Source organism: Myotis lucifugus, unplaced genomic scaffold (assembly GCF_000147115.1).
Source record: "Myotis lucifugus unplaced genomic scaffold, Myoluc2.0 scaffold_5, whole genome shotgun sequence".
NCBI classification, from domain to species: domain Eukaryota; kingdom Metazoa; phylum Chordata; class Mammalia; order Chiroptera; family Vespertilionidae; genus Myotis; species Myotis lucifugus.
Genome location: NW_005871053.1, coordinates 19163782 through 19182792, shown reverse-complemented (window position 1 = coordinate 19182792; position 19011 = coordinate 19163782). Strand labels below are relative to the sequence as shown.

Sequence of the window (19011 nt, the reverse complement as noted above, 5' to 3'; positions counted from 1 at the left end):
ACCAATGAAATCATGTTTCCTAGCCTGCTCATACCACTCAGAACTTAAAGAACCCATAAGGCGGAATCCAAATGTCTCTCTTTTTTCAAATCCACACATTTAAAACTGGCTAAATTAGCAGCAACATCAAAGGACCCTAGTGTTTACTGGCCTTGAAGGATTCTGCCATTTATAAGAATCTCACCTATCAGTTCATCTGTCAGGCAGCTCTGCTCTACCCTTAGGCTCTGGGCTTTCACTGCTCAGTGACTTTCGAAGTCAGTTACTATAAAAGGCTGGTAGTCTAGTGGCTATAAATTAGCAAGTTCTTTCACAACATCAATCCATGTTCAATTGCCCTTTATCTCAGTGGTTGAAGCTGTGGCCTCCAACTGCCTAGGTTCAAATCCTGGTTCTCCTATGCAACCTGCTTTGTTATTTTGAGTTCTTTTGTCATAAAATGGAGATTAGATGATAAAATGAGTTGAAATACTTAACCCCAGGCTGCTACCTAATGAGCCCTCAGCAGACCTTCCCCATTATTCTCATAATCATAGTTGCATTTTATCTCCGGCGCTATAGAGTGAAGGGCTTAATCCAACACTTTGCTACTGATAGCATCAAAGGTAGCTTATGATTGCCAATTAATTTGCAACCCCTTCTAACAAATAGAAAAGAGTAAAAATATTGACAGATATGAAAGCTCTGGCTCCTCAGCAAACGCTCTGCCTTGGGGTCTCTTTCCAGAACGCAACTTCTGAAATGCCCTTATCTTATTCTTTAGACAAATGATTGATCTACAAGTCTGCTCATGCTCTATGAGACTTATTGAGGCAGGCACTGTGTCTCATTCTCCTTTATAGTCAGACACCCTGGTTCTTTGGAGGAGCTCATGAAATGTTTGATGAATGGATGAATAAATGAATGAATGCAATCAATAATGTCTTGGTTTCAATCATATGCTAGACATCCTGGGTGTTGTGTAAATCTTGAAATATGTTAGGGCTTGTATTGATGCAATCCCATGTAATAGTTCTACATGGGTTAGCTTAATAGGCATCTCATGAAGACCCTACTTTAAATCTGTATCTTTTTTGTTTTGTTTATCGTCTGGATTACAAGCCTTTGAGTTCTTTAGAAGAAAAGTACTATATGGACTCTATGAGATAGCAACTGATGACTTTCATGATTGCGATGTATTAATCAGACTAGAAAATATTTCTAACAACTTTGCCTTGATAATCTGAGGATGAGTTTTATTTCTGAATCCTCCCTCTCCAAGAGAGGTTTTATTAATGATGAAAGTGTAGGCAGCTGGCTCTCCTCAGCCTTTGTTCCCAGAACCTCAATTAGAGAGAGAAATCAGAATCCTTTTCATTACACCTGAATTAAAAAAATATTAACTCCATGGATATTTCTCATAATCCACACATTTTCTCTATATTCTTAGATGATTTTATTTTTTCTAAAAGCCTATAAATTTGGAATCCCCAATTATAGGATGGGATTGATAGGATAAAGAACAACTTTCTAGATCATGTTCGAAAATTAGCTATCTCACAGCTAAATATATTTTATCTGAGCAAAGATCATTGGAATCTTTCATGATTCCCACCCTCCAGGCTGAGTCACTGACTATTAAAGCTGGAGGTTGTTTGTGTGTGTGTGTGTGTGTGTGTGTGTGTTTTGTAAAAACCGAGGCCAGAAATAAAGGGATTTTCATCCCATCAAAATTGTTTTGATCTTTCCCAACAGTGAATATTCTAAAACAAAACAATAACAAAACAGCTAACAAATAGCAAAGGGATCCAATTTTTGTTTTATCTTCCTTCCTAATTTCTCTTTCACTTTTTAACTCTCTTGCTACCGTGAAAAGCTCAAAAGATAAACAAAAAGAAGAAAGAAGGGGTGATATAAAAACTGGGTTATTGATTCCTGAAAAATTGAGACTCATATATGGTCGAGAGAACATCAGGCTCAGAGCATATTGTGGCTACTCTTCATGCTTTTTTTTTTATATGATGACCGTCAAGAGGGCAATTGCTCAGGGGTTTCCTTTCATGGCCTCGTAAGGAGGCTCTGGAGCTTTTCCAACAGTTTGGTACTAAGACTGATGGCAAAGTACTTCTTTCCTCTCTGGTGCCTCTGGGTCAAAGTGGAAGGGGAGGGCGATGGGGTAACCCAGGCTGCAGGGATGGCAGTAGCAAGGGTCAGGCACCCCCGCTGCTCCTGTACGTGGGCTCCCTCAACCGTGACAGGTATTTGTCACCCAACACTCCAAGTCCTTATTTAGAAACTTTCACTCCATTTGAGAAAAGATAAGGTGCTTGCATTGCAATTTTTAAAGAATTCACTCAACAAATACTGAGAATCTACTGTATACGGAGAATTGGCCTAAACAGAGAGTTGAGCAAGACTCAGCTTTCTCCTTAAAGTGCTAATGATCGAGGGCTTTTTTCCTCCAGAGAGAAGGGTCCTGCGGTGGTATAAAAACCTGCTTGGGTCCCCTGTCCCCATGCTTTAGACACATCACTCTGTCCTGATAACCATGGGGACGTCAATTAGTGATCATAGGTGTTACTGAGTAAACTGGATGTGTCTATTGCCAATATATCTTGTTTACTTCCCAGGTGCTTTGTTTCAACATTGCATCATAAATACCAGGTCATATAATAATTATTGTTATTAACTTCACAACACTCACACTTTCCAGGCAGATGTAGACATTTTGAAAGATATAGGCTATTTTAAAACCTTGCAAATAATGCCAGGTGATTAATAATATGATTTTACAATGTAGTACAGAACACCGATTTAATTGCTTTTTAACTCAGTATCTCACTAGAAAGGAAAGACTGATAAAATTAGATAGTTGGGGTTTAGTAGCCTGATACTATCCTAATGCAAATTAATAGTAAACATTTGAAAACAACAGAGGAGGTTAAGACATTTTTTTTAAGCTTGGATAATTAAACCCTGCATCAAAATGGTATTTAGCACTAGAATATAATATACTACCTACTGCTTAGTCTATTATCTATCATTATCTTTTGAACCCTGTAATTGGACAAAGAGGAAACTATTCATAATAATCAGTTTGTTCAAAATCATCTGTTTGCTGGAGTCTGGGGGTGCACATTGCAGTCATATTGAACTGAGGTGAAACTGCTTACTCCCTCCTTTCCATTGTTTGTTCATCGCTGTTACCACAAAGTGCAGCAACACTACACACCTGGGCAGTCCAAAGCATCTTACCAAAATTACTGAAAAAATACTCGTTTTTCCCTGCATCCTATGAATGGGCAACATAAGTCTTATTTGCTGCAAGACAGGATGTCATTGAACCTGGCCCTTCCCCTGCCAGGGGTGTATCACATAATTATGCTTAACACAGCACTGGGGCAAGCAATCTGTCCTCTGGAATTTCCATTAGATTCAACCACTTAGTGGCTTTATTAATCCTAGCGCTGGTTTTATTTTTCAGTTATTCTTTGGTAGTTATGTTCCTTCTATTACAGCTATCCAAACATCAAGGTTGCACAGGGTTTCCTGTACACATTCAAATCTAAGAGATTTAAATAGAAAAGCAACACAGGCCATTACTGGTCTATTTTCAGTTTTCATTATCAATAAAACAAGACATCAGCATTTTCATGCTGTGTGAAGCCTTCAGGGAAGTGCAATGATGCTGTCATTATCTTCAGACCAGGCTGCCGCCTGCCCCACTGATGCAAATGGAATGGCGAGTCCAATAAAATTAAAATAAAATCACGAAAGGACTGGAGTCACAGAGTGGGCTGCTGACCTGGTCCCCTGCACGGCTCCCTGAAAATGTCCCTTTGAATTTAGCGGAACCTGGGTGGTAAAGACCACAGATCCTGACAGAACATAAATTCGTCCCATAATGACATTAGCAGGCAGTCAAAATAAATGTCCTGCTGTTACATTAGAGGCAGGCTCTAATCTGGTGTTTTCCATGGAAATGATCATTTTCTTTGCAACGGGAGGATGGAGGATGCAACTAGCTTAAACCCGACAGGTTCTGTTTTCCCATATAATTATTTTCCACCTTCCTCTGTCTTTTTAATAGCAGTTTTGAGGAGCTGTATAAATGAATTTTGAGTTTTAAAGACTATTACCAACATGAGTTATGGGTGTTTATGTTCATGATCATCAGTCATGTTTCCCCGATTCTCCTTTTAAGAAAAGTTCTTTTTTTTTTTTTGCAACCCCTCCTCTCACTTCTAAACAGGAGCACTGGTGTGGAGGAGGTGTGGAGACCCCCAGGGTCCTCTCATGCTAGCCTTAAGGATCAAAGGCAGAATAGACTCACTATTGTATTTGTGTATTGCAGCTCTACTACTTAAAACCATTGGCAACAAGTATCACATACTGAAGAGCCCTAAGAAAATGCCCAGATCAGGTGAACCCACGTGGTCTCTGAGAACAAAGGCATTGGGTATGCAGCTTGATTGCAGGGGACTTCCTTGGTTTTCAGCAGAAGGCAATCTCACCTGGAGTACAATACCCTCCTCTCATTAAAAATGCAAGATAGAATCTCCTCCTGAACCCTTTCTACAGAACCTGATGCAAGTTCATGGGCTGCGCGGTCCTTAGCAGTGAGTGGCATTTAATCAAAGCCTCTGTGAAATAATCTCAGAGTTTCCTGAGCCCTGTTAAGTCACCAAGCTTGTTAAGAGGCCCTTTCAAACAGAATGGGAGATCAGACTCTGAATTTAGGCGTGTTTGAAGCTTCCGCATAGAAGTCAGAAACAATTTAATGTACACCTATTTCCTCTGCATTTTGCAGGGCCCAGGCTGCAGACTCACTAATTCCCTGTGGCATTGCTCATTAGGAATAGATCATTTGCTAGTCTCCCATTTCATAAAATGTTGGCACATTGTTTTCCTTAGGCTGAAAAGACACCACAGAAATCTTTTGATTTTGCACAAGCATTTTATATTTTATGCATTGGTTTCCAAACATTATTTCATCTAATGAAACCATTCTCTGCCTGTATGTGGGTGGTGCTTCCATCCCAAAACTTGAACTGCCGACCAGCTGCTTTAAGGGGGAAATAACGTTTTGGCCCAATTTAACAGCTTTTTCTTTCAACTTTCACTCCTCAAAAGCTTGAATTGTGTCTCTACTTACATATATTTTTATGTGTCTAATTTGCAAATCTCAGAGAATTTAAAGTAAATTCTCCTTCCATTCTCATAATTTTCTCTGCTTTCTGTTGATTCCTTCCTTATCAGGTGAAGTAGTTCAAAGAAAGACAGACTAATTTTTCATTAGGTAGGTGGTCCCATGCTTATTGGTCCTCTCTTTCACTTAGCTTTTTCATTTCCACAACTCTTTCTTCCTTGTTTCACCATAGCTCTGTCCCCCACTCCTCTCTGCACTGTTCTATTTATAATTTAAATTGCAAACAGTAACTGAGTCCACTTTGCAAAGTGTCCAGTTTAGTTGGCATATGTTAATGATTTTCTAATGGCATCCCCTGTGTTCAATTCACAGGGTTAATGTTAAAGTTTCATGTTGAATAGTGCCTCTGAAAGAATCTCCTGCGTTGTTTGCTTACCTCATATAAATGTACTTGTTCTTGGGTTACGGCAAAGATCAGTAACACGTTATTTTGCACCAGTTTGTCAATGAGTTGTCCAATTGTTGGATATTCCTAAAATTAATATATAGATTTTAAGAATCATCTTAAGAAAAACATGCAAAATAAAGAAAAGACCGTTTCTTTCAGGTATCTTAATGAGTTTGACATTTCAATGCTCGTAGGCATTATTGTATCTGTCACTCTAAGTAAACAAATACACAATTAGCATTATTTAGTTAATTTGTTTAATAATCATTTCCTAAATCTTGTAAATCCAGTGAATTCCTAAATCAGTGCCTGTCAGTGACGTATGGTGTATTTATGGTCTGTTACTTCTAAGGGAGATCATTTGAAATGTATTTAACAATGAGGAGTGGGCCCTATTTTCACATTTCCTCTTCTAAGAGCCACTTGCCAGCAGTCTCCAGTTAGAGGGAATGTTAGAGGGGAGAGAGGTAGTTAGTCTATGAAGGACGGGACTAGGTGGCTCTTATAGCTCTGAAACTGGTCCTGTAATTGCATGAAGTGGGCTGAGGCTGAGGAATGGCACACAACAACTTCCACGTCTGTCAGATTTGAGACATTCCTATACCAGTTCCTGGGTTTGGTCTTATTGCCTTTTGATGCCACTAATTAGTTTTAGGGGACCCTGCGATATTTTTACAGGACAGTTGAAAACACATTGCACATCATTCCCAAGTGATAGGATACTTTAAAAAGTAAAGAAGCTGTTTATTATCAGATCTGAAGATGGCCACTATTTTCCAAGGCTGAAGAACACACAGCACAGTTGCCTCTTACAGTATATGAATCCAAATGTGGATCACGGAGAAAGAGGAAATGCACGTGAAAGAGTAGTCTGCAAACAATTAAATTAAGAATTTGTCGATGGTTCTGAAGTCAGCCAAAGGGGAGAGACACTGTATACTGGTGTGGTGTGTTCACATGTTCTCAGCACTTTAGGTAAATGACCCCACGGCAAATCTGGCTGTGTAATACATGCTTTCCACACCATTTGGATTTTTATTAGTAGATATTGATAAAATCCAGATAATATAAATCTTCCTGGGTCTGACATTTTCAGTCTCCTTGGCTGTTCAACTGCCCAAACCCTGGAGCATGAATTTCTTCAGTGATGACCCCTCCTTATCTCCACGTGTTCTCAAACCTTTCAAATTCTGTGCATGTGTAGTCAGAATCATACCATGTAGCCCTTCCTGGGTGGGCAAACATGATTTTCTATTTGATCCACCTCAATTGGCTTAGTTCCCACACAATTATCTTGTAAGTTCCTCAAAGCCAGGGACCATGTCTTATTACTTTATGGCTCCTGGAGCCTGGCCCAGTGTTGTGTGCATAGGAAGTGCTCAAAGGGCGCAGGGAGCTATGTTACAGGCAGACACAGAAATAGTTCATGGCTTCTGTGCATTTGTAGAAACTCAGCAAGAATTAATTGAATATTTATTAGATGAGAAGGTCATATTAAGCAACAGGTAATGTTTGCTTCTATGGTCCTACTTTTTCCAAAATTCTATTAGGGAGATTTCAATAATTGCAAAAATGGCGTGTGGGGAGGAGCGGACTCACTTCTCACAAGTTCTTGCTCCTTGTTGGCTAAAAGACAAAATGTGGCTACCCTCATTGACCTTGTAATATGGAAAGGCAGTTTATATGATTAAAGAACATATAAGTGTGGGGAATACTATTGATCAAAAATTAGGAGAAAATATTCATGTTGAAGTTTAGAAATTTAGGCAAGAAATGGTAGCAGATATTTGTGAACCATTAGATTTTTAAAAATTAATTGGCAGCACCGTATTAAGCATTTATATGCATTATCTCACTGAATTCTTTTTTTGGAGAATAGTGTTTTTCAATCTGAAATTAGAATTCTTCCTCTTTTTCTTTCTCTTTCTCATTCTTTCTCTTTCTCTTTCTCTTTGTCATTCTTTCTCTTTCTCTCTCTCTGTCTCTTTCTCTTTCTCTTTGTCATTCTCTTTCTCTCTCTTATTCTCTTTTTCTTTCCCTTTCTCTTTCTCATTCTCTTTCTCATTCTTTAGACTTTCTCATTCTTTCTCTTTCTCTTTCTCTTCATCTTCATCTTTATCTTTAACTTTTTTCTCTTTCTCTTTCTCTCTACTCCATATAGTTCTACAGCATTGTCATTTTAAGAAGTCACTTAAATTCTCTGTAGCATATTTTTCCAGATATTACTAGTAAGTGGGGATAATATAACTTTCTCAGGTTGTTGCTTCATAATTCAATTCTATTTCTTAGTCAGCACCCACTGCATTCCAGGCACTCCTGGCCCTGAGGAGCACACATTAAATAAACAGAGACAGACATGAGCAAACACATTTTCACATAGTGATGGGCAAGAAGACATCTAGGTATGGGAGCGAGGGAGAGGCGATCACTACCTGGCCCAGCAGAGGTCAAAAAGGGCCCCCTGGAGCAGCCATGATCAATCTGGGTTTTAAGAATAATTAAGTTTCTCAGCAGCATAGGATGGAAGAGCATTCCAGACAGAGGGAATAGCATACGCGCACACATGGCAGCCTTATGGTCTGTTCAAGGAAAGTAGTTACATACATAGGATTCTGGTGAGAATTGAATGAGATAATGTACATCAAAGGAACTCTGAAAATTTTACTTTGTTTTACAAAAGTCAAGTATTTTTTTTCCTTGCATGTCACCAGCATTTTTTTAAATGGCAAAAAATACGCCAAATGTGAATACGCACCGAGCAAGCAGTACTTGACTAAGTGTTCCCATAGAGCCCTGGTCTGGGAAACCATGGCCTTATTTAGGGAGCATGCACTGGGCCCATCATTCACAGTAACTCCTAGGGGACGACTGTTTTGATCTGAGCCCCCCTTTCTGGGGCTGTGGTTGGGAACAGAATGAACTGACTGTGTTGCTGGCCTCTGGCTCTTTGAAAAATTGGGAGGTTCTGGAGTCATCTGGGATATAGCAGATCCAAACTTCTCACATAACCCCACCACCCACCTGTACTCCTGTGGGAACCCCTGAGGGTGGTGAGGATTGAGACAGGGAAATCTATTCATCTCAAATCAGGAAATGTACTGTGTGCACCAAGTGTGGGTTATCCTATGTCCTACAGCCATTGTTGCTTCATTTGCTTTCTAATAGCCCTGAAAACAGTGTAGAGTGCAGATTACACACCAAGACAGTTGACATGGAGTATTCATTCTTGCTGTCCAGGTGACAGAGCCCATCGTTAGGAATGACGATGCCTGCCAATTTGCTGTCCATTCCAAAATGAGAATCGGCGTCGCTCACAAAGACCAGAAGATGGAGGGAGTCATTCCGCCAGCCGATTTTTTCCTGCAGTGAGAGAGAAACATTTGGATTGCATTGGATAGAGGCAAGCATTTATCGAGAGTGAATCAATTATGATTGGACACATTCAGAATATAAAAATTGTATTGCTGGTCTATTTTAGCTGTTTTCATCTATTATGAGTTGATAATATTAATGTATTAAAAACACAAAATTTTTGTGATGTTTGTTTCTTTCTAGCATTTTCAGATGATCTATGCTTCAGAAAAAAATAATTCCACTACAATCAATATTCAGTTGATCCCAACTTTTACATGGTTATTTTTACTGTCCATTTTCAATTTACCAGCAAAATAAGGGGAGGAAGGTCACAGATTATCCCAAATCCAAGATGAAGCCAAACTAGGCGGAATGCAGCACAAAATGGAACCTGAGTAAGCCTGTTTTATTCAACTGTCACCCAACATTTAAGCACATATTTCTCTTTCTACTGTATTGTCCAAAAATTATAAACATAATAGAAGGATAAGAATTGCTTATCAAAGTATTGCCTCAAGGTACTGTCAGTTAAAATGGTCTATTGGCTGTTTCTTAGCAGAGCTCTCCCCTTCAGTTAACAGTAGTCCTGGAACTAATTGGGCAAAAGCTCATCCTGGCTGCACCATCCCTCCTTCCTTCTCCTTCTCCTTCTCCTTCTCCTTCTCCTTCTCCTTCTCCTTCTCCTTCTCCTTCTCCTTTCTCCTTCTTTCTCCTTCTCCTTCTCCTTCTCCTTCTCCTTCTCCTTCTCCTTCTCCTTCTCCTTCTCCTTCTTCTCCTTCTCCTCCTCCTTCTCCTTCTCCTCCTCCTCCTCCTCCTCCTCCTCCTCCTCCTCCTCCTCCCCCTCCCCCTCCCCCTCCCCGTCCCCCTCCCCCTCCCCCTCCCCCTCCCCCTCCTCTTCCTCCTCCTCCTCCTCCTCCTCCTCCTTCCCCTTCTCCTTTCTTCCCTAATTCCCTAATTCTCCACCTTCTAGGAGCTTCAGCCTGTCCATTTCCTGATATTTTCCACAAAAGAGCTGTCACCTGAAGACAGGGGAATGATTCCTATGGATACGTTGCTGACTGTCAAGGACAAGTGATGTTCCTGCACTGTTGTAGAGACTGTGTGGCTTTGAATGCTTATTTTGTTACTTCAAAACAATAGATACCTATTCATATGTAGAGATTTATACTGATTCAGGTCATCTTTACTTTTTAAATGACTTCTACCTTTGATTTTTTACCATGATTAACTAAAAAACTAATTAATCTGATTTAAATTTTTGAAAATTAATCACACATGACTTGTAGTAAAATTTCCCCAAGACATCTATAATTTTATTAGGATACCAAAATATTAGGCATAAAACTGTCCCATTGTAACATGATTGAATTAAAGATTTTACAGAGATTCTGTTTTAATAAAAATATCAAATGTAGAAATATGGCAATTAAAGTAAAGATTAAGTTAGCCAAGCGTTTCAAAGCAGATGTGTTAATAAGAGATGAAATTTGTATTATCAGAGTAAAACACACTTTCCCTCATACCTTACACACAGCAGCTTGCATAATTGCATCAAATCCACCCTCAGGTGTGTCAATATTAGCAGAAATTTTCTGATTCTTCACAATTTCATTGAATTTTTCAGCATCATTTGTCAATGGCAAAATGTGCTTGAATCCAAAAGTAGGTAAGCAGAAGTATGGAATACTACTACAAAAGCAAAATGTGAAAAGATTCTTGATGAAATATGAGATAACACACAATTTATAGACCTAATAGTCTGGCAACATTTTCTTACATGATAATGAATTTTTCTGAAGAGCCTGACTCTATAACTTGGCTATGAGTCTCTCTGCTAAGGTTGTTGTTATCATTTCCCACCCACCCCTTCCAAATTAACCATATTAGCTAACACTTAGAGATCACTGTATCTTACACTGGCTCAAGCTCAGATAACAGGTAATCAGGTGATTAAACTCTCCACTCCTGTGTGTGTGTGTGTGTGTGTGTGTGTGTGTGTGTGTGTGTGTGTGTAATCATTATCTCCTATTGCCTCTCAATTCTCAGCCTTACTACAGGGTGACTCATACTCAATGACAGGTATGAATCACCCTGTAGCAGGGCTGAGAGTTAAACCTTTCTTCTTCCTCCTCTACTCCCTCCTGCACTCCCAGCCCTGCTGCCAATGTCCCAAAAACCAGAGCAGGGCTCTTGGTTCTAGATCCCAACTCTACTATGACTGAACAGACTGTTCTGGACCAACCTAGAAATAAAACCTCCACTTAATACAGTTTACATATGGGAAAATGTCATGTTAGGATATCTGCCCCAAAATATTACAGTAGAACAGGAAAAGCTAATCATAAATTCAGCCACATCTTATTCAGAAAGCCAGTTAGTAACTGTGCATAAGACCTGGGGCAAGTTACTCAGCAATCTGAGTTGTAGGTTTTCATTTATAGAATGGAGATAATAGTACAGAGCAAACATTCTTAAAGTGAGACCCCTGGACCAGTAGCATGATTATCACCTGTCATAAGTGTAAAATCTGTAGTACTACTCCTGACCTACTGAGTTAGATATGTTAGGGGTGGGCTCAGAAATCTGTGTTATTCTAAAGCTTGAGAAACACTGGTGTAGTAGAGACAAAAGGTATAGCTCCCAGTGAGGTTGTGGTGTGCTGTCTGGGGAGAGCTGGTTGACTATTATAAGAGCAGCTTTGCAGGTTCAGAAGCCTATCTTGTCAACACAGATAGAGCCAGTACATCTTGTAGGGTCAGGCTCCTGTTCACCAAGTTCATCTGTCTAAGGTATACAGCCAATCCTCATCATTCATAATTCCATATCTGCAAACTCACCTACTTGCTAAAATTTCTTTGTAACTCCCAAATCAATACTCTCAGTACTTTCTCGGTCATTCATGTGAATGCACAGAGTGGCCAAATAATTGAATCACCTGGTACACATGTTCCCAACTGAGGTCAAACAAGGCTTTGTCTTCTTGCTTTAGCTTTCATGCCATAAACAGGTGTCATTTCCATGGTCTATTTGGTGCCATGTCTTTTGCATTCTTGTGCTTTTCATTGGTGATTTTGCTGTTTAGAAGGGCCCTCAAATGTGGTGCTGAAGGGCTATCTAGTGTTCCTAAGTGCACAGGGTATGACGTGCCTTATGGAGAACGTAAGTGTATTAGATATGCTTTGCTCTAGCATGAGTTATAGCAGTTGTTGGCTGTGAATTCAATGTTAATGAATCAGTAATATATATTAAACTAGAGGCCTGGTGCATGAAAATTTGTGCACTGAAGGAGGGGGTCCCTCAGCCTGGCCTGCCCCCTCTCACAGTCCGGGAGCCCTCAGGGGATGTCCTAAGCCACAGTCTGGCCTCCCTCTGCGGGAGGCAACCAGACGGCAAATTAGGGGAAGGCACCACACCCATCACCCCCTTGCTGCTGCTACCTCTGGCCTCCCTCTGCGGGAAGTGACCAGGCTGATCAGGGGAAGGCGATGCCCCCATCACAAATCTGCTGCTGCCAATGCTGGTCACTGCAGCTGCCTGAGCCTCAGGCAGCCACTTTGGCTTTGTCTGGAAGGATGTCTGGAAGACATCTGCTCTAATTAGCATATTACCCTTTTATTAGTATAGATAGGGTGTTATACACAGTAAACAAAATTATATATTGATCAGTTGCTGAAAACATGACCAGAGGCTCACAGGAACCTAACCTTGTGTCTCTTCTAGGACCAATGGTTTAACATTTGCTAATTCAGTGTTCCAGGAGACTACACAACAAGACTCTTGTGAATAATGAGAATCAATTGTATGTACAAATCAGAATGACTATGGATTCATTCATACAGAGTAATGGAGTTCTACTGGGACCAGAATGCTGCTGTCTGCAAGGGTAGTCATTTTCTTACTATCAGTAGACTTTCACAGAAAGCAGGTCATAATCTGATGCGTCCTCAGGATTCAGAACAAGGGGAATTGGAGGACCCCAGTTTGAGACGTCCCAATGCAACCATCTCCAGAATGGATGCTCCTGGTCACCCCATCTGTGGTCGGCTAATAAAAGTTTGGGAACCTAGGAAAGCCAATGACACTAGAAATTGTAAGTGCCTTGGCTAAGGCCCTTGGATTGAATGTGGCCCATACTTACATCTGTGATCCCTGTTTCTTCGCCCTCCCCTAACCTACCAATTCTGTTCATTCTTTCAGCTATGACAGGATACCTGGCCTGGTGGGCCCAGATGCCAGTCTGTCACTTCCAGGGAACTTTTCATATTTTCTTTCTGATTCATTATATTAACTTTAGCTCTCAGAGGCAATCTTAAACTCTTATTTTTAATATTTTGCATGAGCTGTCATTGAAATTCTGAAGAGTTGACCACAGATAGCATCTATGGTCCTAATAGAATAATGGTGAGGCTTGAATGAAATAAAATGCGTGAAATACACAGCACAATGAGCTTTTCCGAATAAGTGCTTCCTAAACATTAGTGTCATTTCTTACATAAATCACTTCACACAGAGTCTACATTTGGCTAATGATATCTCTAGAATCATATATTTTCTCCTGATTAAAATAATAATGTATGTTCATTGAAGAAAATTTGGGTTTTATGTAAAAGTGTAAACAAGAAAATGAAAACATAAATTTCAATGGTTATGAGATGTATCATAGTTTATTTGACCATCTTTATTACTGATAATTTATTTCAGAAACTTTTCAGTAATTAAATAATGTGTGATCCTTTGGACACTCCAAAAAGCATTACAGATTAGATTAAAACAAGTTTTACAAGTGTGGTGCACAGACCCTCCGACATCCCTAAGATCTTTCAGAGTGTAAGGTCAAACTCTTTCACAATAACAAAAAATGTTATGTGCCTTTTTCATTCATTGTGTTGACATTCGCAGTGATGATGCAAAAGCAACAGTGAGCAGAACCACTGGTGCCTCAGCACAGATAAAGGCACCCAGCTGTGTAGTTGTTCTTACATTTCCACCAGCAAGCATTTACTAGAATAACTTTTAAAATGCAAGTTTTTACTTGATTGTCCTTGATGGGGCAGTAAAAGTTACTAATTTTATTAGTCTACACCCTTGAAAACATGTTTAAACATTTCTTTTTCTGTATGACCAAGACAGAAATACGCATACAGCATTTCTGCTGCTCACCAAAGTAAATGTTGATAGTAGAAAAGCACTTTTGTGATTGTTTGAGCTAAACTGGCCCCCTTTTTTTATAGATATGGAATACTATCTTCACCTGAAAGATGCTTGACACACTATTAATCCAACTTAGATATTTGGCAGACATGTTCTTAAAAATGAGAAAAGTGAGGTGTTACTTCAAGGAAAACAACCATTGGTATTTGTTGCCACAGGTAAAATTTGAGGTAGTTTGAAAATTAGAATTTTGGAAAACTTTCATCTGCCACCTATGAGATTAATAGCTACCCAATGTATTAAGAAATATCTGATCATCTTGATGATGTCATTAACAAATGGGATACTTTTGACACTGTATCATGAAATTTGGAAGATCTGCCTAACTCAGTGAAGCAATGGTTTTCAAAGGATCAAAGCATTTTATTACAAAATCACACACATTAGTAAAAGCCATTCAAAGTGCAAGACAGACCAATGGCTTTTAACATGACAGAATATGAAAAGTTCATTGACATTGTTTCAGATTCCATATTGAAACTAACTTTTATCTCTTGTTTAGTTTGAATGTAGTATCAAAGAGGAATACCCACAGTCATGAGAAAAAGCTGTTAAATGTGTCTCCCTTTTCTAACTATATATGTGATGTTTGACTTTCCTCATGGAATTCAAGCAAAACAAAGTATCTCAACAGAGCAAATGCAGAAGCAGGTATAAGAATCCAATTGTCTTTTATTAAACCAGATGTTAAGAGATTTTTAAAAATGTAAAAACAAGGCTAATCTTTTTGTCTTAGAAAAAAGTTTTTTTAAAAAGATGTGTTATAGTAATATACAGTGCATTTCTTATTGTAATTATCAAATAAATTAATAACTAATGATTTTTTAATATTTGTTTTCTAACGTGCTGGATACTGATAGATATAACCTACACAGTCTAAAGCTCTCCGGGGAGGTCTTAATTTTTAAGAGTGTAAGAGAGTCCTGAGATCTAAGTTTGAGAACCATTAGATTAAAATTATTAAAGATACTAAGTGTTGTTGAGAGGAAGAAAATTAGCACTTTTGAATGTTTGTCATGTTCTGAGCTCATTCAATTCTCACGATTGCCCGAAAAGGTGAATATTATTATTTCCATTTAAAGGTGAAGAGAGCGAGTTCAAAGAGAGTAAGATTTTGTCCAAGGTTATAATTTAAACCCAGGTCTGAAAAACTCCATGCTCTTTCCTCTTACGTCTTATTGCCTTTCTACTAAATAACATTTTTATTCCATAATTACAAGGTTTGGCTTGATCAAAGGATTGACTTTTGTGTTTAGTGTTTGAGTTCTTGGTGTGTATATGTATGGGGGGAGGTATCTGGGCGAGGAAATTGGGAGCATTAAGGATGTAATGGAAAAGGAAAAAATATATAATGTTGCAGCAAAAAAAATAACTTTATATATAAGTTTAACTAATGGTAATTTTGCCAACAAGAATAAAATAAACAGTTTGGAAAATAGAAAAATATTGACCTTTCATGAGATCTAATATATAATACTCTATTATTGATAGTAGCTGCCATTTATTTAGAGCTTCAAGCCCAAGCCCAGTACTAAATGCTTCCCTTCATTACCTCCACCAATCCTTAAAACCACTCTGTGTGATCAGCTGTTATTCCAAACTAAAGCTTTGAGAGGTGAAATGATTCACTCACGGGGACATTGGGAGTGAGTAGACGAATCTGGACTTATTCCAGGCTGACTCCAAAGCCCATGCTCTTAACCATACTATACCATGTGCCTGCTCCCCGAAGGGTTTCAGCTCCTGGAGGACGGGGCCCAGATCTTTTTTCCCAGGGATCCCATGCCTAGCACAATACTTGGCACATAGTTGGAGCTCAGTAAGTTTTTGTTGGATGGATGAATGAATAAATGAATGCATGAATGAAATGCAATCAAAGCTATAAAATGCCATACTGCTTTCCTTCTCTAGAAGCCTGATTAAGAACAGGATCTTGTTAATTCAAGATGCTGGGCTGTCAGCTTAGCTGAGCCATTCAAGTTTGTTAATTTTAATTTTTTCCTGATAACATTCCATGCCTACTGTTCCCTATTGTTATTAAATTTTTTTAAAATTAATTTCAGGGAGAGAAAGGGAGAGGGAGAGAGAGAGATAGAAACATTAATGATGAAAGAGAATAATTGATTGGTTGCCTCCTCCACATCCCCTTCTGGGGATCGAGTCAGCAACCTGGGCATGTGCCCTGACTGGAAATTGAACTGTGACCTCCTGGTTCATGGGTCAACGCTCAACCAGTGGCCACACCGGTTGGGGCCCTATGGTCATTTTTGTACTTTATGTTACCACATCTGATCTGACCTGTGACAGAAAAAATGATTTTAAACAAACCCTGGGGCAGAGGGAGCACTTTGTAATGCTAGATAGAATTGTTCTACTAGACTTTCTACTGAAGCTTGTTGAAGGAGAAAGACATAATATATAGAAATTTTAGACTGGTGCAATATTCTGATTTTTTTTTCTAAAAAGGCCAACAGCATTAGAAATACCTTTATATTAAAGAGTTAGGAGGCTCATAGCACCAAGCTTATTTCCCTTTACAAGTAAATCAAACAATTGATAATGATAATCATAACTTATTTATTATACAGCATTTTTGAGGATACAAATCATTATATCTCTATAGAAATCTGTTCAGTGTTGCAGGAATTGATAGATGTCATTCAATATTCATTCTTTTTTTCTTGTCTACTAACAAAATTCTGATTCTATTTGGGGTAGCAATGTGCTTCCTTTGCAGCTAGCTGTGGCTATGTAACTAAGTCCTGGCCAAGGATACACAAGTGTAAGGAGTTCTTAAATTTTCTGGCAAAACTCTTTAAATTGAGGAAATAAATCAATATTCACTTGTAACTTTAAAAAATATTACCAAACAAGAAATAGAAGGAAACTTCCCTGATCTGATAAAGGGAATCAAAAACAATAACAACAACAACAACAAAAACAACCACTAGGTAACAACATACTTAAAGGTGAAATGTTGAAACTTTCCTCTTAAGATCACAAGCAAGATGAAGGGCAGCTTCTATCCATTTCTACTTAAAATTGTACAAGAGATCCTAGCCAGCATGAAAGGCAAGCAAAAGAAAGAAGAGGAACAAATATTGGAGAGAAAGAAGTTGTTATTCACAGATGATCTGATTATGTACATAGAAAATCCTAAGGAATCTACAAAAAATCAGACTAGAACTAATAAGAAAATATATTAAGGTTGCAGGATACAAAGTGAATATGCAAAATCAATTGCATTTTTATATGTTATCAACAAACAATTAGAAAATAAAATTTAAAAATTAACTTTAACAACAGCATTCAAAAGCCCATAGCAATAAATCAGACAAAGGATGCATAGGATTTTATCCTGAAAATGACAAAACATTGCTGAGAGAAATGAGACAAGATCTAAATGAATGGAAATATATGTCATGTGCAATGATTGGAATATTCAATATTTTTAAGATGTACATTCTGCCCAAATTGGCCTGTGGTTTCAATGCAATTCTAATCAAAATCTCAACTTATATTTTTTTAAGGAATTGGCAAGTTGATTCTAAAGTTACTATGGAAATGCAAAAGATGTAGAATAGCCAAAACAAAAGAACAACAATGTTGGACTTGCACTCCAGATTTCCAGACTTTTTATAAAGCTACAGTAATAAAGATTTATAAAGCATTAGGGTTACATGACTGTATTCAAAGGATCAATGGAACAGAATAGAGTTCCCAGAATTAGACTCACACATACTCAGTCTATTGCCCTTTTTCAAAGGCATCAAGATCATTCAATGGGGAAAGGAAAATCTTGCGTAACAAATAGTTCTAGATATTTGCATGGAAACATAGGCCTTTTTCCTCATTCAAATAAAAGCACATATTTTGAGGTCATAGTCATAACTGCAAGAGCTTCAATGGAAAAGCTTCTAAAAGAAAACATAGCAAGCATCTTTGTGACATTGGGGTTCACAAAAATTTCTTAGGACAAAAAAGGAACTAAGCAGGCTGGTAACTAGTTGTACATCTCAAGAAAATAACTGGTGTCATTAGATTCTCTTATATCATTCCTGAGAGGATTAACTTAAGCATCCAAGGAAGTTAAAGTAAAACCAGCTCTCTTTGCACAAACTTCATGATTTTCATGCTTTCATGATCTTTTGAACTTCAGTGATGATTTAAAAATAAAGGTATTTATTGTATGAATACAAAGAACTAACCATTACATAAAAGATTGATAAATTGTACTTTATCCAAACTAAAAACTTTTGCGTGACCACAGGCATTGCTAGAAAAATAAAAATACAATCCATAGACTGAGTGAAAATATTTTCAAAACAGATAAAGAACTTTGATAAAGAACTTTTATCCAGAATGTATAAAGAACATATACAGTAGAACGTTAAGAAGACAATCTAATTTTTTAAAGTGGGCAAGATATTTGAAATAATACCTCACAAAATAAGATATAAGATTGGCAAATAAAGACATGAAAAGATGCTCAACATTATTTGTCATTAAGGAAATGCAATTTAAGCTACAATGAGGTACACACTTATTTGAATGGCTAAAATTAAGGAGACTGACTACACCAAGTATTAGCAAGGATTTTTGAATAACATTGCTGATGGAAATGCACATCCACTTTGGAAAATAATTTGATAGTTTCTTAAAAAATTAAAACTATACTTATACCATTTAGCAATTCCAATTCTGGTTATCTACCTAAGAAAAAAAAATTCCATCTATCCACACAAAGAATTATATGCAAGTGATCATAACAGCATCTTTCATGATAGCCAAAATAATAGGTAACAATCCAAAATAATGTCCATTAATGGAAGAATGAATAAGCAAAGTATAATAAATCCATATAATGGAC

At 38.0% G+C, this 19011-nt stretch overlaps 1 protein-coding gene across 2 annotated transcripts in view; it reads right to left on the bottom strand.

Moving 5' to 3' along the window:
• ITGB6 (integrin subunit beta 6) overlaps nt 1-19011 on the bottom strand; it is a 73035-nt gene that overhangs the window by 47581 nt on the left and 6443 nt on the right. For both annotated transcript variants that reach the window (XM_006083221.3, XM_023745623.1), the window contains 3 exons: nt 10454-10619; nt 8775-8936; nt 5565-5660 (listed from right to left, as the gene is read on the bottom strand). In XM_006083221.3, coding sequence (XP_006083283.1) covers nt 5565-5660; nt 8775-8936; nt 10454-10619 — 424 coding nt within the window. The remainder of the gene's footprint in view (nt 1-5564; nt 5661-8774; nt 8937-10453; nt 10620-19011) is intronic.